This window comes from Pieris napi, chromosome Z, assembly GCF_905475465.1.
Source record: "Pieris napi chromosome Z, ilPieNapi1.2, whole genome shotgun sequence".
NCBI classification, from domain to species: Eukaryota; Metazoa; Arthropoda; class Insecta; order Lepidoptera; family Pieridae; genus Pieris; species Pieris napi.
In genome coordinates, this window is record NC_062259.1 from 4,118,546 (window position 1) to 4,145,865 (window position 27,320).

The window sequence follows — 27,320 nt, forward strand, 5'->3', positions numbered from 1 at the left end:
AATCGTAAAATATAACATGTATGCTAATAAAATATTTACCCTTCGATAATTTGTGATCTTTGGTTACTTCATCAGAAGACAACATTTTTTTGAAGAAGTCTTCCATGTCTTTTAAATCTTCGAAAATTTTAAGGTCGTTTTGTAAACTATTTATATTATCTTGAATTAAGTGAATTTCATTAATAATATCATTAATGAGACAAAAGTCATCTTCACATAAAGAAGATTGACTGAACACATTCAGATGTTTTTCACAAAATTGTTTTAAAGATACAATATTTTTTATCATTAAATCAGGCACTACCTCTTTTGGATACATACATACATTTTCTTGAATTTCATTTATTTGCAAATTTAATGACTTAAGTTGTTGTATAAATTTGGTAATTGAATATTGTAATGGAAAATGGTTTGTTGACTCAAGTAGTTTTATTTCTGTATCAAATGTTCGGAAATGGTTTCGTAATATGTCCGAACAATCAGCTAAGAACTTGAGGATAATCATTCTTTTTCCTGTACCTACTGCATTTTTATAATCTTGATGGTTTCTAAAACATTTTATCATTTCTTTTAAAAGTTTTTCCTTTTCATTATCTGGATTATCACACATTTCACGATCAAGAAGCGACAAAAAATTGTCTAAACTGTCTGTTATCAATTTATTTTCTGCATCAGAATTTATAAATATGCATGTTTCCAGTTCTTGAACAACATTTTGTTCCAAACTTTCTAAATGTGGTGATGCTATATTAACAATTATAAGAAAGTTCTGAATCAAATCATGTAAATCCATTATACTGTCCAATCGCAAGTAATTTGGAAAGTAAGCAATAGAATCATTAATTTTGGTTAATGGTTCTCTGAATAATGTTTTTGAAATGGAACTACAAAGTTTTATTAAGGATAGTTTAATATTTTCTAAGCTACCTTCAGCTTGATTAAAAAAGTCTTCTAAATACGTGAAATCTTCTGGATGTGGGTATGTTGACTTTTCGTTTTTAAATTTATAAATATTTATTTGGAGGGTAAAATATTCTTGAAAAAGTCGTATTACTCTTTTATGACTTGGTCGTTGCGTTAATAGCACACGTATTATAGAAAAACTGTTTTTCAACTTTTCCATGAAATTTTGAATCAAAAGTATATATTTCTTCTGAGACTCTGATATTTGGCTTGGATTTGTTAAATTCTGCATAATTATGGCATTACTTACAAGCACACTTTCCATATCATTAAGGTACTCAGTTTCTATAGATGTCAGAGACGCAGACTGAGGAAAGTCCGTGTTTAATGCACTAGACAGATCAGCATTGTAGTGCTCCAAAACCGCTATATTATTTGCCATTTTATGAATTTTTGTCTCCAGCGGATTTTCTTTTGTAACAGTAATTTCCGTAGGACTTACATACTCAAATAAAGAATCTTCCATATTCATTATACTTTTATAAAGGTCGTTGAAAACGCTTTTGACTTCTTCAGCTTTCAAATCTGGAGTGGTTCTGATAACTTGTAAAAAGTTCTCTACAGAGCTTACTAAGTTATACATATTTTCATTTTGCGAAGGATATTTCTGTACAGTTGTTTTCGAGCAGGACAGAAAATCATTACACACATAATATAAGTCTTTAATTTCCTCTGATTCAAAGTTTGTATGGCGTTGTACTGACAAAATACATTTGTCTAAATGCTCTTTTAAATTGGATATATTTTTAACTATAGAATGTATTTTATTAGATGGTATCGTTAAAACGTCTTCGTAAATTGGAATGTTATCAAGATCAATAACAGTTAAATGGTTTTTTAATTTGAATAAAGATTCGGAAATGTTTGTTAAATTATTGCTAGCTAAATCTAAATTAGAGACAGAACTCAACGATTCCATTACTAATGGGCATAGGATGCTAACAATTTTAAGCTGTATTTCTTCTATTGTTTCCGTAACTGATTTTAAATTATCGTATTCTTTAACTTCAGACAAAGCGTTTAACGCCTCAAGAATATCTAATTTTTGTATCTCTAGTATGTCATCATGTAGTAGTTGAAATTCATGGGCAATTTCTGGTCGACTTTTTAAAGAATAAAAAATAGGAGCTTCCAAATGTGTTTCTTGAATGACAGGTAATATTAAATTGCTTCCAGAAACAGGATCTGCTGTTGTTTTTAAACACGATATGTCTTGTAAAGTAGACATTTCATCCAATCCTTCAATAAAACATTTTTCTTCTACTATCAAAATGCAATTTCGAAGAACTTCCGTCGAGGTTGCAATTTTGACACTATTTTCACTAAGTGAGAAACTTTCATATTCTGAAAGAACATTTTCTTGTAATGTTTGTAAAGTCGTATACAATTCATAAAGAGGTTTTGCAAATACACCTATTGCATCGTCTTTAGAATTTGTCTCTCCTACTGTATCGAGAAGTACTTGATTTAGAACTGTAATATTTTCTTGAATTGATTGCAACGGGGTTTCAATAGATTGTGTTAATAAACTTTGTGATATAATGTCAGATACATGAGAGTTTTCTTGTATGTTTTCTTCTAGAGATGCTATACTACATTTAAGTTCTTCTAAAACCGGACAAGTATTTTGCAAAATTGGTAAAATACAACAGAGGCTTGGAGTCACCTCTTCTACAGAAATATTGTTAATTGCAGCTATTACTTGATCGATATGTTGACCTACTAAGTTGGCTTTTGATTCAGTGTAAAATTGATCCGTTGATATATCTTCAACTGGTTCTGAATCCATTTTTATACTCATATCCTCCGCATAAGTTGTTATAACATTTTGAATATCAACATAGCATTTGTAAACGTTTTTTAATATATCTTCACGTATACCTTGATCAATACTAAGACTTTTAAGATTTTCCTCAATAATGTTAAAGTTGTTTAGTATGCTTGTTAAAGATATAAACTTGCTTGATTCAAAACCATTGATTGAGACGTTTATTCTACTTACTACGTCACATATATGCAAAAGTGCAGAGTATTTAGCGCTTTCATTACTTTCTATAGCATTTTCTAATGCTTTAGTTAGATTTTTATGAAATGCTGATAAAGTTGTTTGAAAATTTGGCAATGAGTTTAAGACTGGCAAAGAATTTTCTAAAGCTATTAATACGTGTGCCATTCTTTGTAGGATTTCTAATTTATTGTCTCCATATAAAACATCAAATGAACCAATAGTCTTTTCTATATCGTTAATACGAAAAGAAATATCCTCCAAGTCAACTTTTATAACTTGTAACACACTTCCCAGTTGTTCTTTGTCATATTTTTTTTCTTTTTCAAAAGAAAGGCTCTCAAAGGAGTTTCTCAATTTTAAAACCGAACTTATAACGGTTTCTATTGTTGTAGTATTATATTTCGGCAAAGACGAATTTGATTCCTCAACTGATAGAAACTCGATCTGCTCTAACGCTGTCTGTAAGTCTTGTATAGATGATGACATATTAAATAGAATTGCCTCAGCATTATTAGTTTCATTGTAGCTTAACAGACTTTTTTTCAAAGCATTTTCAATAATGTCCCAGAGAGAATTAAGCGGAACCTTTAAGTGATATATTGCTTTTTGGGTATTATTCAAATGTTGCTTATCAATTGATATTTCTTGTTTATGAGTTTCTTGATTAAGTTTAGATTTAGTAGTAACCGTAGATTTGGCAATGTTAATTATATTAAGAATATCGTTGGATAACAGTTTTATCTCTGTTGAAGCCGTTTCATCAATCAGGGATGGATACTTTTCTGGAATTTCTCTAATTTTTTCTACGAATTTAGTAATATCTTCTTCACAATTATTTAGTATAGAAATGCAAGTGTTATTAATAAGAGTTTTATCACTTCCCACATCAACACATTTTTCAACCATTGCCAAAGAGTTTTGAAGATCTTTCAAGTACTGTGGAAGCTTAGTAAGTAATATAGGTTTAGCATCTGATGTTTCATTCATTGATTCTTTAAAAGCGTCAGTAATGCTATGTATTTCAGTTAAAGGACTAATAATACTGTTAATAATTTCTAGGCTTTTTGAAGCTATTGCAGCAGTAGGCATCAACTGAGACTGTAAAATAATATCTTTTTCCAACATTTCAACATTATTCAGAATTTTAGATAAAGATAAGCTAATAAAAATCATATTCTCATTTAAGTTAGTGAAGTCAACTTCCTCTTGTTTAAAACTAGTTATTGATTTTAAGGAATTGCGTTTAGCGCTACCTACTAGTTTACTACTTTTATTTTCTATATCTAAACTAGTCCGAAGCTCTTCTCTTAAGAAGACCGTTTTGGTAATATCTGACGATTCCTGGGTGCCTACGTCATCTTCTTGAGACGGTTTTGACTTTTGTTTCCCGGTGCTATGTGCGCTGGCAAAAGAAATACTTTCAGATAAGATTTGCGTGTCATCGTCTTTTTTTTCTTCAGAGATCGACTGATCTCTTGATAAGCTAAAGTAATCTTCGCCACTTTTCTGTGAATCAGATTTTCGCCGAACTGGTTTTAAGACTATGTCAGATTTTTCATCAGACAGTAAAGCCATTGTTTTATCAATATATTCTTCTGCATCTTCTTGATCAAAAGATAATTGCTGTTGTCCATTTTCTTCTGCTATTGAAATATCTTCAATATCGGCCTCAGTTCTTAAATCTTCTTCAGGCGGTACAAAATAGTCTGGTGAAACATCTATAATAATAGCTTCCATCAGAAGATTACCAGATGTAGATGTTTCTTTAACAAATCTTAAAGGAGGCAGTTCTATAACATTATGTTCTGTGACATTTTCCGATAACTGATCAGCGTACATTTCTACTATTTGCAGTGCTTCTTCTTCTGTTAAATCAGGTGTTTCATAAAGTGATACTGAAACTTCTTTTCCATCAAAAGAAAATGATATTTCTCCTTTTTCATCTAAAGTTACATCAGCCACAGGTGTGTCATACATTTGTGAAGTTCTCTCTTCATGGATTGTGCTTAATGACAAATTGCGCTGTAATATTTGGTCATCAGCTCTCTTTTTTTTAGCTTTTACTGTATCTTCAAAGCCTAGGAGAGAAGCTGAACTGGCAGCAATGCCCATGCAATTTTGCGCCTCACATGTATAAGTTCCAAGGCAACACGTTCCATCTTGACCTGATATTATTCTATGAATATCACCTGGTTTTAATTCTTCTCCATCTTTATACCATTTCAATACAGGTTGTGGTACGCCAATTACTTTACATTCCAGATTAACAGCACCTTCATCTGAAAGAATGGCTTGAAGGTTTTCCAAAAATCTTGGTTTTTTATAATGTCGCGGAATAATTAATTTTAAGAAACACGACGTCACACTGTGACCATAGTCATTCATCGCTACACATTTCCACTCAGTTTGGTCCATAAGTTCTAAATTTTTTATATCTAAAAAAAATACACCTCGGTCTTCCTTTCCGAGGTGACATCGAGGAGACTCATCCATAGGTTGATCATCTCGATACCATAATACTGTAGGTTCAGGCGGAATGACAACTAAAAAAAACAATATTTTTCGTTTCAGTCAAATAAAAAACAGAATCAAAAATAATAAAAACCCAAAATAAAACAGAATATTATAAAGTATAGGTTCCAAGCCGGACATTACCTTTGATAGTAAAGCGGAATGGCTCATCAATTTTTACTTCGACACTCTTAAGTCCTTGCAAAAACTTAGGTGCTTGGTTTTTGGAGAACAACTGTAGCTTTTCCTCTTCGTTCAGTTGGTTCTGGATATCTTCAACGGTGAGCTCTGCTGAACTGCTAGCTTGGCCCATGCAGTTTCGTGCGATACAGCAATATGAGCCGAGCGAATTTGTTCCCGTGAGTTGATAAACATCTCCAGGTTTCAGCTCTTGACCATCTTTAAACCAGCTGAGTATTGGGGTAGGGAAGCCGACAACTTTACATTCGAAAGAGACTAGACCCTCTTCAGTAAGGATAGCCTGTAGGTTCTCCATAAAGCGTGGCTTTCTATAATTCTTAGGCACTGTAAATTATTTGTGTGTGTAAATGATAAAAAGCAAAAATAAGAATATTTTATTGGCTTAGCAGTGAAGATATTTACTACTTAAGAAATTCCGAGATATAAATGAATTTATAAAAGAATAGAATAATCATTGAATCTTGGATGCACAGCACGTAAAAAAAAGTTCCTGCATAATTAATTACGTCAAATTTGATTGAATTTTAGACAAATTTGTTTCTGTAAAATATACACATTACATTGTTTTGGCTTTATACTATTATATTTATAAGGCATGTAAATTGAGACTTTATCAAGCTAATATATCTCATTTGTTCTATTCGATTTATACAATTAGTTTTTCTATTTGTCTTCAAGTAAGTAAGTAAGTTTACCATCCATTGTGACACTGCAGGTTGAAATACCAACCCTGCCACCAGCGCTGGTTGCTACGCATTTCCATTCTCCTTCGTCAGCCCACTCAGAAGCCGAAACTTCTATCATATACCCCCCAACGCCATCCTCAATTATGTGGTATCTATAAAATAGTAAGTTGAAACACAACTGGATGGAAAAAAGTTTACTCGCAGTTTTTTAATATTCGTATTGAAAACAAATGATATTTCTTTACGAGAACGGTACAAAATCGTATAATTTTTCTAAGCGAATACTCGTAACTCGGATATTTAAGTGTTGGTCATAAAATATACTCTCTTTATAATAAAAAAGCCGTGTTGGCCTAGTGGCTTGAGTGTGTGACTGTCATCCCTAAGCTCGTAAGTTCGAGCCCCGGCTGTGCACCAATGGATTTTCTTTCCATGTGTGCATTTAAGAATAGCTCGAACGGTGAAAGAAAACATCGTGAGGAAACCGGCTAGCCTTAGACCCAAAAAGTCGATGGCGTGTGTGCACAGGAGGCCGATCACCTCCTTGCCTATTAGATTGACAAATGATCACAATACAGTTATCTGAGGTCCAGATCTAAAAAAAAGGTTGTAGTACCACTGATTTATTTATTTTTAGTATAAAAAACGCAATTAATTTTAGTGAACGTGTATGTATATACATGTTTAGTTACATACTATCCGTGTTTAGTAGAGGAGCACACTTAAATTAATAATAAAAAGACTCAAATGAAAAAAAAAAAACTACAAAATGTCTTCAAAAACTCACTTTGTACTAGAATCAATTTTTCCTTCTTTATTGTACCAAACAACGCTACGAGGCCAGGGTGGCACCACTATCTGACATCCCAGTGAAAGATGATCGCAAATTCTTACAAACTGATCTTCAAGCTCCTTGGTGAATATTGGCGGAGGATCCGGTGTGAGGCCGCTAAGCAACAAGAGAATAAGGTCAGATGCACATAGACAACACGCCATGTGATCACACGCTGTAACATCCAATCGATTTGGATCGGCGTGTTGTGGATGTCGTGATGATGACGTCATGCGTCAATGCTTTCGAGTTTTTGACACGAATGTCAATTTATATACTTAGATATTTTTGGATTTATTTGGCGAAATGAACGACGAACAATTAATTGAGTTGGTGAAACAATATTCTGTTTTATATGACATGAGATTACCTCAATACAAGGACAAAAACAGGGAGTTAGGATGTTGTTAGTTAATACAAATAACCTGCTAATCAATTCAGTTTATTAGAAAAATACAGGGTTGGCCAGAAAGATTTGCGAATTTGAAAAAAAAAATAAAAAAAAACTAAATACAATACACAACATTTTTTATTTCAATTAAAATAGACATCTGGGAAATTTATTTCTTAAAAATAACATCATCCAGGTGTGCACCATTGCGCTGCAAACATTCCTCGAATCTGAACCTCAAATTGGTAAAAACTTGCTGGCACATTGCGCGGGGAATAAATCAGCTAAATGACTTTTGAATTTGCAAGCGTGTCGTGGTGTCGCGTGTTGGTAATGTGCACGATGGACATCGGGTGTCGACACGACACGTCGCGTCGCGTTTTAGTAGTATGTTTCCGCCTTAAGGCATTTAGAAGCCAGTATATAATGTATACGGGTTAAGTATAAATGCCTGTGCCTTACTATGAAATAATGGCGTTTTGATTGATTATGATTAGTCAAGAAAGAAACTGGCAACCGACAATTAACATAAAGCTAGAACTGTAATATCAACAAATGTCCTCGACAATCCTGCGGCGCCATAAATTCAAATATCAAACATTGTTGCCCTGACAGTTGCGTTGTGTCCGTGTGTCACTTTCATACTAGAGTCCGCGCCACCACTGAATGCCGATAGACGCGGCGCTAGCGAGTAGCGCGGCGTAGCACGTTGCTAGTGCTAGGTGCAAGGCTATTTTTCCCCAACGTAACATAAATTAATAAGAAATTCGCGAACCACTCTCCAAGCTTTGCTTCTAATGTTTCACCTTAAAACGACTAAAATAATATTTCACTGTAACGACAAATTTAGTTCCAGGATTTTCCGTCGGCAATGAGTGGTGGCGCGGACTCTACTCATACTCGTATATAAATGTGTCAAACGGAGAGGGAAATAGGAAATATTTGACAATTAGGAACAAAGGGATTAATTAATTGCCAATATCGTGTATTTTTAATTAAATTCCTTTTATTTAGGGTCTTCTGTAGAGACCAGATTGTGTTTTGTATAAACATCCTTCGCTTTTTCGTATTAACGTAAATATCTGCTGAGGGAGTATTAAGTCGGCTCTATATTAATAGAGTAATATTGATTTAAAAAAAGTAAATTGCATCTAACAAAAACACGAGCTTCCATGTAGCAGCTTACAATCCGCTATTATTTTAATATTCTGTTTTCGAGATATAAAAGAGGGATTCGGTTTTACAATGCATCGACAAAGGACATTCGCAGATAAATACTATTTCATTGGAAATGAAAATAACCCAAAAAAAGCAGTTTCCGAAATGGTGGTTTTAAACTATTTATTAATTAAATCTAGTTAAAGTTCAAAAGGCAAAAAGACTTACCCAAAACTTGGCTTATCTGATCCTTCCTTGGTGCGTCCAATGACATGTACCTTCGATGAGGAATAGGCCCTCCCCATACAATTGATTGCCTCGCAGGTGTAAGTGCCAAGGGAGGTAGGGTCATCAGCATTGGCTGTTAGTGCAAACACGTCACCGGCTTTTATTTCTCTACTGTCCTGTAAGATAAACAAAATGTTTATTCTTGTAATATTATATTAAATAAATAAATCATTGGCGGTACAACCTTTTTAGGTCTGGGCCTCAGATTTCTGTATCTGTTTCATGATCATTTGGTAATCATGGGCAAGTACTTGGATCAGCCTTCTGTGCCTGACGCACGTCGTTGACTTTTTGTGTCTAAGGCAAACCGGTTTCCTCATGATGTTTTCCTTCACCGTTCGAGCGAATGTTAAACGCACATAGAAAGAAAGTCCATTGGTGCAGCCGGGGATCGAACCAACGACTCATGACTCTCAGGGACGAGAGTCGCACGCTGAAGCTACTAGGCCAACACTGCTCATTGTAATATTATATACCTTAGATCCTCCACAAACTCATGAATATTATAGCACTTTAGAAGTTGCTATTAGTTTAATAATACTTCTTACTAAACCAAAAGTAATGCATTAAATTCGATTTAATAAAACAAAAAACCTAGTCCCGAAAAGCGTTAGAAATGTCACTGGGACGCGAATTTTGCAATGTCCATGCAATATAATATTAGCTCACCTTAAACCACCTCAGTACAGGAGTGGGGACTCCAATAACCTTACACTCCAGCGACACTGTTCCCTGTTCTGTGAGTATGGCGCGTAGTTCTTCTACAAACTCCGGACGTTTGTACGCCTTGGGTACTAAAATATTCAACATAGATGATATATTAATATCAGAGGATGGATAAGTGCACCTCAATTGGTTTACTAAATATTTTGCGCTTAAATCCTGGGTTAAGTCGAAAATTTAGTAACAAATGGTATTTTTAGTTTGGTCTCAGGTTGGTGTTGTGGTGAACACCCCCAAGATGATGAGTATTAAAAGCTGTCGGTCCTTCTTCATGATAATCTATTTGTGTCAAACATCCGTCCCATGTACATATATGTCAACGTAAAATTGTAAAAACCGTTAGATTGTAATCTATCTCGCGAGATTATAAACTGTCGAAAGATTGTGAACCTCAGATTACTGCTTACAATTTAACGTATTATTATTCGGTAGATTGTACTATACTAACTTAGTTATCATTCAAACTTCTTTGGTCAATTCTGTAATTAATTTTACTTCCCAACAATTTCATATAACTACCGAATAATAATACGTTAAATTGTAAGCAGTTTGTTGAGGTTCACAATCTTTCGACAGTTTACAATCTCGCGAGATATATTACAATCTAACGGTGTTTACAATTTTACAGTGACATATATACTATATCCCTTATGTGTATAGTAAGAGAAATCACGCTTTTACACGTGACAATGTTCGTACTAATTATGATAATTGGTTTGGCGTTCGGGGGTCACGCCTGTCGAAAAGTAATTTTGTCACAAGCTCCTGGATATTATTAAAGTATATCCTATAACTAAGTAACAAAATCATATTAAAGGAAACGAAGTTTGCGGGGGCGGCTAGTAAATAATAAAAGTAATGGTATATAATTTGACGACTCATTGGTCTAGTGGTTAGTACCCCAGACTGCGAATCCATGGGTCCCGGATTCCATCCCCGGCTGAGGCGAACATCGATGTGATGAGCATTTGGTGTTGTTCTTAGGTCTTGGGTGTTTAAATATGTATTTATATGTATATCTATCTATAATATGTATGTATATCCGTTGCCTAGTACCCATAACACAAGCTTCACCAGCTTAGCATGGGACTAGGTCAAATGGTGTGAATTGTCTTTTAAAAAAAAAAATGGTTGTTTGTAAAGTAGGTTTACGATCGAGATGTTTACGTGATAACGTCTTATTGGTGATATAAGTTTTTGGGAAGTAAGGAATTAATGAAGATAACAATTTTTTCAAATTTTAAATTACATCTATCGTTTTATTCACACTTTTGATGATAAATTTCGGGTGTAAAATGACAAGTTTACTTATTCGACTATGATATACATTTTTCTTCATACATTCACGGAATGACTGGCAGCGCTCGAGATGAGACGGGAGATCGGTCCGTCTCTCTCTCGTTATACCTGCGATCGCGCTCGTGAGGTTTTGGTGTGACACAAGTTTCTGAACATGTCACCCGACTAAAACGATTTTAAAGACGTTATCACGTCAAAAAAAAAAATATTATCATTTTTATTATCAGTTGAAGAAATTCAATTAAAACTTAGTAGGGTTAGGGTTAGGGTAGTAGGACTCCTTTCTCCGCATTTAGACTCCTAATTGGTCCGTTGTGCGTACGAGTCCTGGCTAATTTAGCCAGCCTAGCTCCTTCCAGAAGCACAGAAGTCTCCTGGGCACTTCACAGGCTTCCCGGAGCGACCTCACCGTTCCGAGGATTTTTTCACGTTGATTAGCCACAGCCTCGCATTCCAGGACTACGTGGGTGACTGTTTCCTTTTCTTAAAACTTAGTATTTAAAGTAATTAAAAAAAACTTACTAATTACTAATTATTAATCGACGTTAAATATCTCTCAAAATTATTTAGGCCACCCGCTACCCTCCTTATTATTTATTTTTAATAAATTGTTTTGGAACGAAACTAAAATACCTAAATAAATGCGTGTAATATACATTTGAATACAATTTTTTACTAAACGGATGATGTATTTCTTAAATTCAGGGAAATTACGAAATATTGCGCTTGGTTAAAAGTAAGGCATTGTTGTAAAATTTATGATAAGCATTTTATATTATTTGTTTGTAAGTTACAAATAAATTAGTAATATTGAAACAATAGAAATTACCTTGGCATATTTATGTCAGCATACAATTGTTTTTAATGATTTCTTGGTATTATAATAACCAAGTTTTGATATGGGCTAACAGAATTCGGAGGAAAGAAACAAACAACAGTATAATGACAACCATTTTTTAAGTGTTCAAATAATTCATTTATCATGAACAATACCAATTTTCACTTTTATTCGACTTCAGGGCATACATAGGTACGGGTTTACTGAAAGCATCCCTCACAGGCACCCCTCCACCAAGTAGTGCATTTATGCACTACTTGGTGGAGGTCGCAAAAAAGGAGAAAAAAGCAGAAAAGGAGACGCAAAAAAGGAGGTCCATGTAATCCGTACCAGAAGGTGGAGAGGTGGAAAAATATTATAAAATTTCGTTGAACAAATGAAAAACAGGCAAGTCCGGAACAAGATAGAATGGTGGCCTTTTTATGTTGAAACTGTTTGTTTATTTTTGTAACATATCTCCATATTAATTTATTTTATATAGAAAAGACGACCTATATAACTGGAATGCTTTTATGAAAATATACCTAATACATTGAGATGTGCAGAGCAGCTGGCTCTTCCTCCTAGGTTTTCAGCAGTACAGGTCCACCTTCCAGCATCGTCTACGCTGACTGTCGCAACATCTGCGCACCAGAAGTTGCCGTCGCGTACCAGAGCAATCCTCTCCGCCTCCAGAAGTCGACGCTCATTACGATACCATGTCACCTGAAATAAATGTTGGTAGTGAAAAGAATCTAGAACAGTATCTAGAAAAACTTGAAAAGATTAAGCGGCCCATACAAGCAATTATCATTTTTAATTTCTTGTAGTTAAAACCCAAACGGTAAAGCCTGATCCCACTTGTATAGATAAATTACCAGAAAATAGATATCTAAAACCTCAGGAACTAATACTTCGAATAACAATTATATTGTGTACATAATAGTCCTTTATAGTCTAGTCGACAAGTTGAAAATGGAACAAAATAGAGATACTGCTCTTAAAATTATGTGCGATAGCTCATTGGATCCGGAATGACGTCTAGAAAAATGTGCTAAAAGCGTGTATTAGCACATAAAAAATTGCAAAAGTTATAGACAGTTAAAGATGAAAAAAAAAATACCTTAAATAAATTAATTAATGTGCCGTAGTCGTTTTTGACGCCACGCGCGAATCCTAAAAATGTCACGCGCAGACCTATTTTCAGCGTTAAATTAAAATTATAAATAATGGAGATAGAATTCCTGGAGCTAAGAGTTTTTTATTGGATTTAATTTCCTCCTCTTTCAGAATATTTTTTTAAAATTTCTTAAATATTAATAGTTGGTTAAATATTGGCAAAAAACGAAATGCCATTTTTTTTCATCTTTAATTGTTTACAACTTTTCCAATTTTTTATGTCCTAATACACGCTTTTGGCACATTTTTCTAGACGTCATTCCGGATCCAATGAGCTATCGCACATAATTTTTAGAGCAGTATCTCTATTTTGTACCATTTTCCACTTGTCGACTAGACTACGAGGGACATTTCTAGCATAGATGAAAAGTGTTGAAAAGAAATTATTCCCTTTTCATTAAAAGCCCCGCGTAAATTGTGATTGTTACGAAAAACAGGTATCTATGACGGAATTTAACCTATTTAAAAGTTTAAAAATAGACGGCAAATGTCTAAAAGTTATTAATTTTGTATTTAATATTTTTAATTCTGCAATCGATAAATACGATATTAATCTTCATACAAATATACGTTAATACAATACGTTATTCACCAGAAGCATTTAATTTTGATGAAGGTGCCCTTGACATTTTGATTTTAATGTATACTTGTATAGGTATTATCAAGGGCAAGGGTGTTTTCATTTATGATTCGGACGAGCCGTCAAACAACATTTCGCGAGGGGGCGGCTTGAATTAATTAAATGCCCTTTTGTTCAAACCGTCACATATCACAGACGATAGAATTATAGATCTTGTAAATTTTTGAAAAACAGAACTCCCACATCGTATTTTAAAATAGAAGAGTTATGTCACACAGTTACGCACGAATTCCGTCGTCGTTCAAGGCTATTTGGGATTTCTCAATGAGTTTATTACTATAGGAGCGTACATAAAAATGTTTTTGATATATTGAGAACCTCCTTTAGTGGTAGGTTAAAAACAAAACAACGGTATACGGTCGAGAAGTTCATCAATTTCACATCAAATTTATAGGATAACGACGCTATTGATGTACGTTGCGTAAAAGGTTCAAGGACATGATGTCATGACCTGTCCTGAAGCCTTGAACCCTTTCAAGGTTAAGGTAAAATACTTTCGCTATCTCTTTTAAGGCCGATTTACATTATCTTAGTGTTTAGGAGAGTGCTTTAGGATAGTACTTTAGTTGAAACATGTAAACGCTACGCTAAAGAACTTGCCTTTCAAGTTGTACTAATAAAAAAATTTTTTTTTTTTTTAAATTAATTTAAAATACTCTGGACTGAAATTTGCTAGGCAACCCATATGGATTATATTTATTGACATATTAAATTATATATAAAATAAGTTTCATTAAATAAGCATCTCGGTGAAGGTCGTTGTATAGCGGGATCTTAGACCATAAAGCACTCTCCTAAACACTAAGATAATGTAAATCGGCCTTTAGAACCCTAGATTCGAAACATATGAATTTACACTGATATATTTATAATTCGCTCAACATGACATAATACAACTTAAACATTTTTACTAAATTCAAATCTGTTTGCATAAAACATGTACGTGACGGTACTACTAGCTACAGGCTAATTTCAGTACCAGCTTGATTCTATTTTAGTACTTAAAATACTGCTAGAGAATATGTCAACTACTTGATAGTTGTAGTTCAGGTGCTATGACCAATTCTTAGAAGCAATCTATAATTAACAAACGAATCAACGGGTAATGAGATGTAGGCGAAATCCTTGGTTGTCTCTTTCCGGTCCGAATGCGAAACCACTGCGAATCCGAAGTTGGACTCTTTTTTGTCTTTGTCAAAATTTTTGCCATATCGAATTTTCTACTATTATTGAAGAGTCATAGGAATTTTGTAATGAAAGATTCCGTTTTATCGAGACTTATGAAATTTTTGTACTTTTGTAATGAATAAAGTGGAAAAGTACTGGATATATTTCAAAAATGCATTCACCTTTCAAATGCTATACTAATATGGCATAACATTTTTCAGTTTCGCGGTCACTTGGAGGGAAAGGCTAAATTAGCCTCCAAAAAGCTTGGTGTGCTCAGCAAGGCGAGGCGGTACTTTACTCCGGGCCACCGCATGCAACTATATAAAGCGCAAATTCGGCCCCACATGGAGTACTGCTCTCACCTCTGGGCGGGGGCTCCCCAGTACCAGCTCCTTCCACTTGACCGTATACAACGCAGAGCGGTTCGAATCGTCGACGACCAATCCCTCTCCGAGCGGCTTGATCCTTTGGCGTTGCGTAGAGATGTGGGGTCACTCTGCGTCTTCTACCGCATTTATTATGGAGAGTGTTCAGAGGAGTTGTTCGGATTAATACCTGCAGCTGAATTTCATCATCGGACGTCGAGACAGAATACGAAATTGCACCTGTATCACCTCGACGTCCGCCGTTCCACAACTGAGCGTTTTTCAAGGCAGTTTTTGCCGCGCACCACCACTATGTGGAACCAGCTGCCCACTGAAGTATTTCCGAACCAATTCGACTTAGGGTCCTTCAAGAAAAGAGCGTACCAATTCTTAAAAGGCCGGCAACGCACTCGCGAGTCCTCTGGCTTTGAGAGTGTCCATGGGCGGCGGTATCACTTAACATCAGGTGAGCCTCCTGCCCGTTTGCCCCCCGTTCTATAAAAAAAAAAAAAATAACACAGTCTATAGTTATTTACAAAAAAATATATGGAACCAGGCCTGCGAATCTGGGACCGTCCGCAAGTTATTATTAAAACGATAGTAATCATTCTTTAAAGCTTTTTTGTATTATTTCTACAGATACATCTGTTGAATGTCTGTTTTATTAAATTTGGCAAAGAAGTCAACTTTTAGATTTTGAATCCATGAACGTGAGGTTTTTTTCATCTGGTTTTGGGTTACGAACATACATTTTGCTTTTGCATCATAATTTTATGTGTAAAAATATTTGAGGTTTAAAAATAACATAGGTTTTATACGCAAACAATAGAAAAAGGATTACGAGTACTATGGCGCGTTTCGTTTGATTGTGATTGGTGTATTCCAATTACGGGCACGTCCGCCGTTTAGTGTGAACAAAGAAATCAAATATGCGCCACAAATATGTTTTAACTTTTTTAAACGATGCATGGTTAAAACATTCTATTTGAAACGCGTTTTCAATTATCGCATGACATTTTAAAGCTGCTTCCGAGCCTTTGTTTAATAATCTGAACAAAAATAATTCAATTATTTCATTGAAATATGCAAATAGGCTTATGTTCGCAGCTTTTCTCGCTTTCATTACTTCGTCACGTGTAAAGCGATTGGCGCGTATTTTTCCTTGTAAATAATAAAATACTGATTGACCATAAAGTTGGTTAGGAAAATAGTTGACAGTCGATTTTCAGATCACGGCATAATTTGAATCCAAAATAATAACCAGATAATTTGTGAGGCGTGGGGCTAATTTCTTTAACTGCCAATTTATTTCCTTACCTCGGATTTCGATAAAATAACGAATGTTGATCTGAGTTGAAATTAATCTGCTTGAAAAGAAATGTTTGTGTTTTTGAGATCAATATATCATCATAGTTTTAACTTTAAACAGAGATTTTCATTTATGTTAACATCCTTTTAACAACCGCCACCGCACTTTACTCTCGCTACTCATTTAGTATGTTTATTAAAATATGGTAAAATATATTTATGATTAAAAGGTTCTACCAAAAAGTTAATGTCAAGCCAAACCACACCTAATGGTTCATTATCGTTTCCATATGTTGATTTTTCGTTAAATGTTGGGGGCACAATCAGGTCTACGTTGCTATTTTCGTTTGAGCGATCAAATCGCAACAATAGCATGTAAACATACTTTGAAGAAACGAATAACGACATCAAATATTATTACGCGTGATTGGAAAAACGAATGCACGTTTATAAAATCACAATTAAACATATGGTTTCGATTTTCATTCTCAGGAAGGCTGTATTATAAAATCATTATTTAAAAACATAATGTCATGTCGCTACACTGACATTTTTCCTATATAATAACCCTTTATTAGAATTTTCAAATCGTTTTACCTCGCAAAAAATGTTTCCGCCATAATCATTAGGTTTGGGTCAGTACAAGAATGAATTAATATTTGAATACAGAGACACATCAAAAAAGAATTTAAATTTATATTATTCCGCAGGTGTAATTTCGATCCAATTGACAGCCTTTGAACGTGTCGCACGTCAAGCGACAAGGGCGTAAATTTTAATGTAGACTGTCTAGAATAAAGTTAGTTTAAGGCTTGACAAAACATTCATATTCTGAAAATGGCAAAATTGAACCTAAATTGAAAATTAATAACATAGCTCTGTTTTAAATACTTGATTTAGTGCAAGATTATACGGTACTTGGAATAATTAGATCGAATCTACGATCTCAGGGATGAGAGCGCACGCTAAAGCCACTCGGCCAAGACTCTGTTTTAGATCAGAATCAGTGTCAGAAAAAGTGTACTAGTCCGAATTAATCATACCTTAAAAATAGTTCATACAACTGATAAACAATATACTAACCTAAACAGAGGGAAGCAAAGTAAAAAAAAAACAATCCAAAGTTAATTTTTAAGAATTGGGCACATTCGATACATGTCCAGAAGGACTTCTTCTAGTTTATTAAATTCAAATTAAAAAATCATTTAATCATATAGGTTACACATTGTACACTTATGATCGTCAAAAAAAGAAATGTATTTGAAATGCTTCTAACTTTACATTTAGTGCCAGTTCTCAAATCAAGGGCGTAGAGCGGAAGAGAAGAACTGGCAACAAAACTCTCCCCCACTCTTTTTAATCGCCATTTTTTTTCTCACAACGTTTGTAAGGAGCTGCAACCATTACACCACGTTCCACATGACATCTTAAGTAATTAATAATAATAACATAAATTAAAAACAAAAACTTGTCCACTATCAGCAGGAGGCATGGTGAAATAGGAGCACGCACTTACTTGCGTGGGTACACGCAAACACATAGTCGAAATAAGATTGACTCTCATAGCTTTATCACAGTTTAAATGATACTAACCCTGCACTCAGTGGAGCTTAAGATTTCCACAAGGAACCTAGTTCTGGTCCCGACCTTTACAGTGAGGTCCTGAAGTCGCCGTAGGAAAGTGGGAGGGTCGTCCCCTGTAGGTGTCTCATCCGAAGAGACCTCCAATGAGACTCGAGTCGTGTCCTTTCCGGCAGCATTGCTTGCCTGGATTTAAAGAGAAAGTATAGGAAAGAAAGACAACGTAAAAGTATGCTAAGCAAATGTTTTAATACAAATGGCCTAATATGTTTCTTGAACATATTTTTGCGGGTCTTTTTGGACTGGATATAACAACACAATAACTGGAGTTAATTTGTCGCTACTAACATTTAAATTATTAAAAAAAACTAAAATATTCAAAATATTTGATTGTAAATATAATAAAAATACTACTTAAGTTGATTCCTTATTAACTAAAAGACGCGATAAGAAATCATGGTACTAAACAATATTTCTAATGCTCCAGTCTATATCATAAAATATACTTGTAGGGTATAGACGCCACTATCGTCAATTTGGGCGGAAGAGACCGTGAGTCGCACTCCACCGGCATCCACTGAAGTCCTGAAGCGGCCATCCAATGTCGCTCCCGCACGACTCCTGCAAGAAAAATGTCTTATATTTTTTAATAAATATTATAATAAACTCTATTTTTCTCCACTTGCGCAATAACTCATACAGGGAAGGAAATATTAGGAATCAAAACCCAAAAATCGATTGAAAGCGACCTTCTTGTCTATAAAGAAAAAAGAAACTGAAATGTCTGCCCTTAGGGCTATCTCTGAAGCTGCTAATAGCTTACTTTATTCTAGTTTCATTTATAACAAACTAGAAAAAAATAACGTTTTAAGAGATACGTAGACCATACTAAACCATAAAATTGAAATGTGTTTAAGGAAATACAACGCTTGTCATCCTAATTTCAAACAGATATAATCCGGCCACCGGAAACAAATTAATTTCCTCATAGATTTCCCGGAGCTATTAAAACTTTAACAACGGAAAGGAATTGTTTTGTTAACATAAAAACATCAGAGAGATATAAATATTCGGCCTATATACGTCACAACGCAATAGATCTTGCGCAAAGTTTAAATTTATATTCAGAAGCGTATCAGCTGGTATGGCACATTCGATAGATCAGTAACATAAAGTATATGTATATCCGAAAAACGCCTCTATTCGCTGCAGGCGTGATAATATAGACACACTTGCTTGCATTGTGAGAGTGAGAACAATGCACAAATGTATAGTACATCGAGGGGAATCACACCTATTTTAGCAAAATTACGCCGGCTGGGGATTTTATTCTGTATTTGATTCTGTATATCCCTAATGGGAAACTCTTGTTACTAAACGTTTTAGATACAAAATAAGTTTAATGGACGACTATGAGTTCAGCTAAAAAACTTGAAAGAGAAAAATACCATATTAAATGTTGAAAACAATTTTTAATATATATTACATTTTTAATATTAAAACTGGACTGTGAAAAACTGTTCGACGATAAAATTATATCGAGAAAAATTCAAATTAAAAATAATGAAGACAGGAAGTCTATTGTAAAAGCGAGGCTAAAATTAAACTCTTGTCGTAAAATGACATTTTATTTAACTCAACGTTAAATAAAATGTTCATATGCAATTACTTTTGACTTCATTTCAAAGGTTTATTTTAATCAGAATTTTTACAAAGAAACAATCACATACATACTTTCATAATTATTTTGGTATGCGCAGGTTTTGCTTTGTGACGTCCAATAACGTTTTTATACAATGTTTGTGATCGAACTCTTTGATGATTGAAATATTCACACAATAATCAGATTCAAAATTAAAATATTTTATTAGGGATTTATAGCTCTTTTGAGTATTCCTTATATGGAATTTGTATTCGTTTTTACAACAAACTCCCGTAATTAGAGAATTATCACTAAATAAATTCAAAGCTCTCGTTGAACCGATTTGGCTGAAAATTGGTGGGGAGGTACCTTACAACCAGGAGAGGGATATAGCACGGACTTTTTTATCCTGTTTCCGTGGGACGTGTCATAACGGAACGCTTTATCATTATCAGTCAAAACATCAGTCCAGCCGAAGGGGATTTGATAAAAAATGGTATAACAAAACGCAACACACGAAAAGCTATACGTAATGTTATCTATGGCTAAGTATGATTGAAAAATTGTCAATTAAAAGTTTTTAAGTTGATCGGCTGATGTGTCACTTGCCACCCATTATATCTTGTTCCTGTTCACATGTTAAAACAGTTAATTATTGTAATTAAATAAAAAAAGGGACTTATAGTACGCCGCAAGTGACGTTTATTTCGAGTTTCTGTTAGCTTATTCCGTTTCGATATTATCATTAACAATGCCACGATCAAGACGATCGAATCTTTCTCGACAAAGTCGTAATGCAATTATATAAATAAAAAAATAAAATTATATATTTTGATTTTTATTTAAGATGTGTGTACCTACAGGACAACGTAAGTCGGGCCCGCTAGTTATCAATAAAACAAGCTGAAATGGCTATACAGGTATGGCAAATACAAAGCGGTACTTCGCTTTGATAACAATTCAATAAAATCAATTTCTAACCGTAGTCCGTATTTTAATAATACAGGAATTTCATTTGTGTGCATTCGAACAATACAAATATTTATCAGGACCAAATTTCATTATTCACTAGGGATATTACTAAAAACAAATTTATTTAAGCCCTTTGATGGATTTAATTTGATCTATAGATCTATAGATCTAATTGCGTTTAGGGGTAATATAATACTCGGAAACGTCACAGTATCAAAAGATACCTCTGTGCGAATAAAAGGCACATCGCAAAGTATAAAAATTGTATGGAAAATCTATTTCATACATAAAGACATTATTTTTAAACGATTTTGATGTATTAATGTTTTTATTTACTTATTTTATTAAATATTAAATTTAAAAAGCAAAAGGTTCCAAAACTCCACTTATATTACACTTGGGACTAAAAGAACAAAAGAATATGTGATGGATATTAAGCGTCAGCTACAAACATCGCCTTTGATCTTTATTGTACAAAACTTATTACCTCATCCAGCGTCAAGTTTTAAAAAAAGCTAAAATGAACGAGTCAATTTAGGTGCATTTTCCCGTTAGACAACCTACGCATTATAATATTTTAAATTCAGCAAAATACGGATATTGGCTTTCCCGGAATCCAATTTGATATGGCCGTTTATTGATTGACACTTTCAGGCGGGGAATGGATAAGCTTAGGTCTACATAATATATTTATAAAATAATAATTGTAGACATTTGGAAAATACTTATAATCGCTCAAGAATGGTTGAGGTTACAATTATAGTTCAGTCAAGTATTCGTTTCAACTTCGGTTTTGACACCTCGAAATTTCAGACAAACAATGTAAACACGTATTCTATTCGAACGATCCAAGTCGTATTTGTATTGTTATAAAAACGCCCATGAATCGCTTCTAAATATTCCATATAAAATGTATCGTAACTTTTCTATCATTTATTAGTCTGTACTAAACGCTATAGAACGTACTACAGTCGGCTTTGGATAGGGTTACGCTGCATTAATAATATCGATCATCATGACATCCCCTTTCACGTCACATCAAAGGTGCTCGGATGTAATTATCCTCTATGAACCCCTTGTTTACTATAGTACATTTAGATTAGCCCCAGTCCTTTAATAATGAGTACTAAGTGCGTTTTTAAAATCAAAAACTGTACGTGTTGCACACCTCGAAATTATGATGAAAGATAGAAATTTATATAGAAAATTGCGGTACCGCGCGTTGCGTAGATACATTTTGGTATACCTACGCAATTTTAATGTTCTCTTTATTGATACAGTATTTTTTTTTAGTATTTGGCCGGGTTTTATTGGCTGGGCGATAATGAGGCTGTAATTATTGAGACGTTATTTGAGCAAATTTTAATGCTCTTACGAGGGTGTTCCGATAAGTACTTAGCCTACAAAAAAATTAATGTGTTTTTGTTTTTGGAAAAGTGGCGATTTATTTCTCAACATAATCTCCTTTGAGTTCGATACACTTGACCCTACGATGTTCCAGCTTCTTTAACCCGTCTTCTGGAGGTCTGTAAAGTAGGTCTCCGTGGTGCCGAGATCTTCTCATTCGACTCTAATTTCTGCCCAGCGAGTGACCTTTTCAAATTTGGAAACAAAAAGATTCAGCCGTGGCGACGGCGGAGGTTTGCGTCGAATCGGCCCAATGAGCCCTGTGATTGTTTTGTCCTTCTGCAGGTATTCGATGTAGATCAAACCTGTTGAGTCCCAAAACGGTGGCCGTCACTTTTCCGGCCGATGGGACAGTTTTCGCCTTGTTGGGAGCACGTTCGCCGGGTGAAGTTAATTTTTTTTATTAATTTCTTACATACATGCTTATCAATTAACAAAACAACTTATGCTATTTTGAAATAGTAGTGTGTATATAAATCGTCTGGCATTATTCGATTAGGTAAGTTAAAGTCTTAGAAATATAAGTGTTGCGTTAGTGTAAAACATTGAATGTACCTAATAAATTGTATCAATGTTGTTTTAACTTAAATGTCAATTAAATTTGTTGGTTAAGCAAGGAAGAAGCAAGAATGTGTTTACAAAGTAAAATAGCTGTAGCAGCATTGTTAAGGGTTACAAAATGCATTATTAAAATACTCTTATATAATAAAATAACTGTTCTATGGCATTAAATATAAATAAAACTAAAGATTGTTTGTAGGTTACAAACAATCTTTAGTTTGATACAATAATAATAAGATACAATGTTAATTATAAGCTATAAGAACCGACCAAACAATGCCCGGGCGTTTTTACTTAATACAATCAATATTGTATTAAGTAATAATGTTCTATCAGATAATGTTTTGTAATGTGAGTGATGCCGTTTAAAAAAGATATTACGGTACAAAATTAGCGTTGTATAAACAATTATGCAGTCCAAAAGCAGACCTAAACAATCATTTGATTATCTAACATCTAAACATCCGAAAATTTTAAATGAATTCATAGTACCGTCGAACTCTCGTAGCGGCCGCCTTATTTACTAGTAATTAATATTTACTAAGACATTCTTTCCGTGATATATGACCCATGATGTAATTCCACGTACGAATTCACGAACTATTCGCCTAGAAATATTTAATTGTGTACAACGCGTTGATTACATTAATTGATAGTTGATACTCAATTTTAAATATAATTGCTCTCTTTGAGAGCACGGACATTGCTCAAATTTAAAAATAATTAGGCTGTCTGATATTCATGTTCAATGAAATGAAACGTTTTCTGCATGATAAACCTACGTGTGCCTTCACGTTTTATGTTTTTTTATGTTTATAATAGGGGGGCAAACGAGCTTGCGGGACGACCAAAAAGGGTAGTTTTCGCAGCCCATAGACACCCATATTTAGTGGGTGCGTTGCCGGCCTTTGGAGGAGTACACTCGATTTTTAAACATTTGAAGGTCGTATGTCTGTGGGAAGACCCCCACCGGGAGTCGATTCCATAGTTTGCTAGTTCGGAAAAGAAAATGCCTTGTGAAACGCACTGTGGAAGACCTCCAACCATCAAGGTGATGTTGGTGAAATTTAGAGCTCGTACGGCTCGTACGGTATTGATGGTACTATACGTTTTTAGTTAAATAATAAAAAGGATTTAGGATAATTTCCTAAGTCACTTATCGTACTCTCTTATAGTTGTTAAGAGACTCTTTAACATTTCTTAATAACATGTAATATAGACAACATCTAAGAGACTGAAGCTCTTAGGCTTGATTGACCTTTGTCTGTCTTTGTGACAGGAAACAACGTTATAACTATAACTATTGTTTATCGTAACTATACAAGACCTTATAAAATTATGCAGATACAGAACCTGTATATGCTTCATCTATAGCTCGAAAGCTTGAATTTTTTATTGTATACATGCAAAATCCATAGATTATATATTATTATTAAATCCATTATTATTATTAAACTTCTTAAAATAGCTATGATTTATATTTTTTTTATAAATTTGGTCAGCCGCGGGGAACGCAGATGTTTCTGAAATCATGTTTTAATTGAGCATCAAGTGCATTAATATGTACGTTTACGAATACAAACATTGCAATTACCTTTTGAATAAGCATTTCAAAATGACATTGTTAGACTAAGGTATATATATATAGTTATGATATATATATATATATATATATATGTACCTTCAGTCTCTAAGCCTAATATATCATATAGTCTAGTATATCATTACTGTGACCGTTGCTTGTGAAATTGATATCATTATGCCACCCCCGAACATCGATAACTCTCCTATACTCTAGTTAACCTATATGCAACTCAGACAGAGTAAATAATGATAACGGAATAAGAGAAAACCAATTTTATTATAAGTTTAATATATTAACTGTTTACGTAACTTCTATTGATTAAAAAAATAAATAAATCAATGGCGCTACAACCTTTTTAGGTCTGAGCCACAAATTTCTGTTTCTGTTTAATGATTATTGATCTAATAGGTGCTTGACGCACGCCCGCGACTTTTTGGGTCTAAGGCAAGCCGGTTTCCTCACAATGTTTTCCTTCGCCGTTTGATGGAATGTTAAATGCGCACAGAGAAAAAAATTCCATTGGTGCACAGCTGGGGATCGAACCTACTACTCAGGGATGAGAGTCGCACGCTGAAGCCACTAGGCCAACACAGCTCTTCTAATCATTACTGTTTTTAATAATTGTGGGTTTTAAATGATTTTGTCGCCGTTTCTAATGGAATCTAAAAAAAATATTTCTACACTTAAAGAAGGCTTTAAACTGTGAAATGACCGTATCCGATTGAAAGCTTATTTTACAAATTCCTCTGATACATACATAACTATTTATTCTTACTTCATTTATCGTGATAATTTTCTGGAATTGTAGGCCTATGGAAACTGTCGAGCTAAAATTACGAGCGAGAATATGTTTTCTTCACATTCTTTCGATCGCTATGTTAGAACCAAAGATCATGTATTACCAAGATTAAGAGTTCAGTGATCCGAGTTTAAATATATTTTAAGTACAGCGCTCGTTATTCGTAAATTTATTATCAATTGGCAAAGTTTTTAATAGTTTACGACCGATCTCAATACAATACGGTAAAGCTTGTACATTTTGAAATCTTTATTAGTAGACTGACTTTGTTGGAATGTTTTCTGTTTTAAACGACTTCAAAAGGAGTTTATCGTTAGATTGACCTGTATGTATGTGATTGGAGTTGGACAATATTCGATGATCTATTTGGGCTTTTTATAAATACGAGTTTGTGTCCACATCACAAATTAAAAATCATAACGAGATGACCTTTGATTTGAGTCAGGCATCGAACAAGCCATTGAATCATCGAAATTATTTCAGACGCATTTTCAGACAGTATTATAATAGTAGGTAATCACTTAGGGAGCGTTCAAGTATTACGTAACGAATTTTTTCCTTTTGTAAAACGTTACGATGCGGGGCGGGGATTAAATCACGCGTTATTGTTAATATTTTTTTCGACTTACACCACATAATAGTAACTAAAGAGTCACTAGGTGGTCACGAAACGTTTTACTATACTGGGGTACTGAAAAACGTTACGGCGAGTTACATGGGGGTCAATAATCTCCAAAAATTGCGTTACGTAATACAATTGTGTATTCTCCCTTAGGAACCTAATAAACGACGTGTGAAACCGCGCGACACAGCCAGTATAATGCGCTGTGTCTTATTCAAAATTCGTTCAAATTTGGGTTAAATATTAGTTTTAATCAATAGACCAATTAAAAAAGATTATTTTCTCGTAGCAAAGCACTACGTTACGTAACTCGAGAAGAATTTGTATATCAAGCGTCTTTCTTAACCCTTCCTTTTTGTTTTTGTTAAACTGACTGCATTTTCTCTTAACATTATTATATACCAGATCTGTCGTGAGGTCTCGCAATAATTTGGTCGTAGCGTGATGAATGTAATATTCCGGTCAGTTGTCCAATTCGATGCAGCCGTTCGGTAGGTGCATTACATTTTATTTATGAGTAGAAATAAATTAATAAAAATTTATAGACGGTATCTTTTAATATATATGATTAATTTAGGTGCCGATTGTACCACAATGTCACACAAATCTGTTAGGGAAGCAGAATAGAATTTGTTTCTGTATCACATGGACCTTGGCAGGTGTCCAGATAATTTGAGAATTGCGCAAATGGCTACCAAAGCCAAACATGCCTACTATGTATGCACTGATCGTTCAATAAGAATAAGCAACCATAACTGAAGGTCATCTTCCACACGCCCCATCTTTGTTTTGTTACAAAATATAAACTCCCACATAGCCCCATCTCATAGATTTTCTTTCCTCAGTTTAACGGAGGACAGAAACGAAATGTAACAGGAATGAATTAAGGAGAAAATAATTTATATAATTACTTTACGGAGGTTTGAAACAAAAATGTTCAATATTTTTAAAACTGATAATAGGAGCGAGAGTCTTCTATTTTGAAATCAAACCTTGAATGTTTCTACGCGTTTAATAAAGTTTTTGACCAATAATTTTTCCAACATATCTAATGAGGTTTATTAATATTTTTTTTAAAGAAAAATTAATCAACAGTTTTGTATATTGTCAATGTCTTGTATAAAAATCGGCGTGTTAATACAAATTGTTAATACAAAATGGAATCTGTAAACTACTAATTTTATAATCGTCCAATAAAAACTGTTATTTTAGTTGAAGTACCTTCTCAAGAGTAATAATGTATGTAATTTTTTGTAAACTATAATTGAAATAAGATTATTCTTCATATATACGATAAGTTAAAAATTAACTTATCGTTGTAAACCCAGTCAGCAGAAGGACTTGTAATGTTTCGACCGAGTCGAGAGTCGGATGTCAATTAACTAGAACCCTTTCAAAACGCTCAAAAGGATTCACGCAAGAGCACTCGATCGGCTATATTCTAGATTGTACCAGGAAATTAGTCTAGAATTCACGTATGACATGACAAACTTAAGCGGATCAGTTCAGTACACATAGACAACGTATAATAATGTAATTATGTCTCTAAGAGAAGATTTAAGTGGATAGTTAGGGCGAACTATGTCTCTCGTATGTCCAAAGCGTATACATA

At 34.1% G+C, this 27,320-nt stretch overlaps 1 protein-coding gene across 5 annotated transcripts in view; it reads right to left on the reverse strand.

Moving 5' to 3' along the window:
* The window catches only part of LOC125062751, a 56,361-nt gene that overhangs the window by 25,213 nt on the left and 3,828 nt on the right, over positions 1–27,320 (reverse strand). For all 5 annotated transcript variants that reach the window (XM_047668865.1, XM_047668869.1, XM_047668867.1 and 2 more), the window contains exons 2-10: positions 18,627–18,741; positions 18,133–18,306; positions 12,423–12,603; positions 9,708–9,832; positions 8,979–9,154; positions 7,157–7,318; positions 6,379–6,521; positions 5,627–6,007; positions 40–5,514 (exon numbers count right to left, since the gene is read on the reverse strand). In XM_047668865.1, the coding sequence (XP_047524821.1) occupies positions 40–5,514; positions 5,627–6,007; positions 6,379–6,521; positions 7,157–7,318; positions 8,979–9,154; positions 9,708–9,832; positions 12,423–12,603; positions 18,133–18,306; positions 18,627–18,741 (6,932 nt within the window). The remainder of the gene's footprint in view (positions 1–39; positions 5,515–5,626; positions 6,008–6,378; positions 6,522–7,156; positions 7,319–8,978; positions 9,155–9,707; positions 9,833–12,422; positions 12,604–18,132; positions 18,307–18,626; positions 18,742–27,320) is intronic.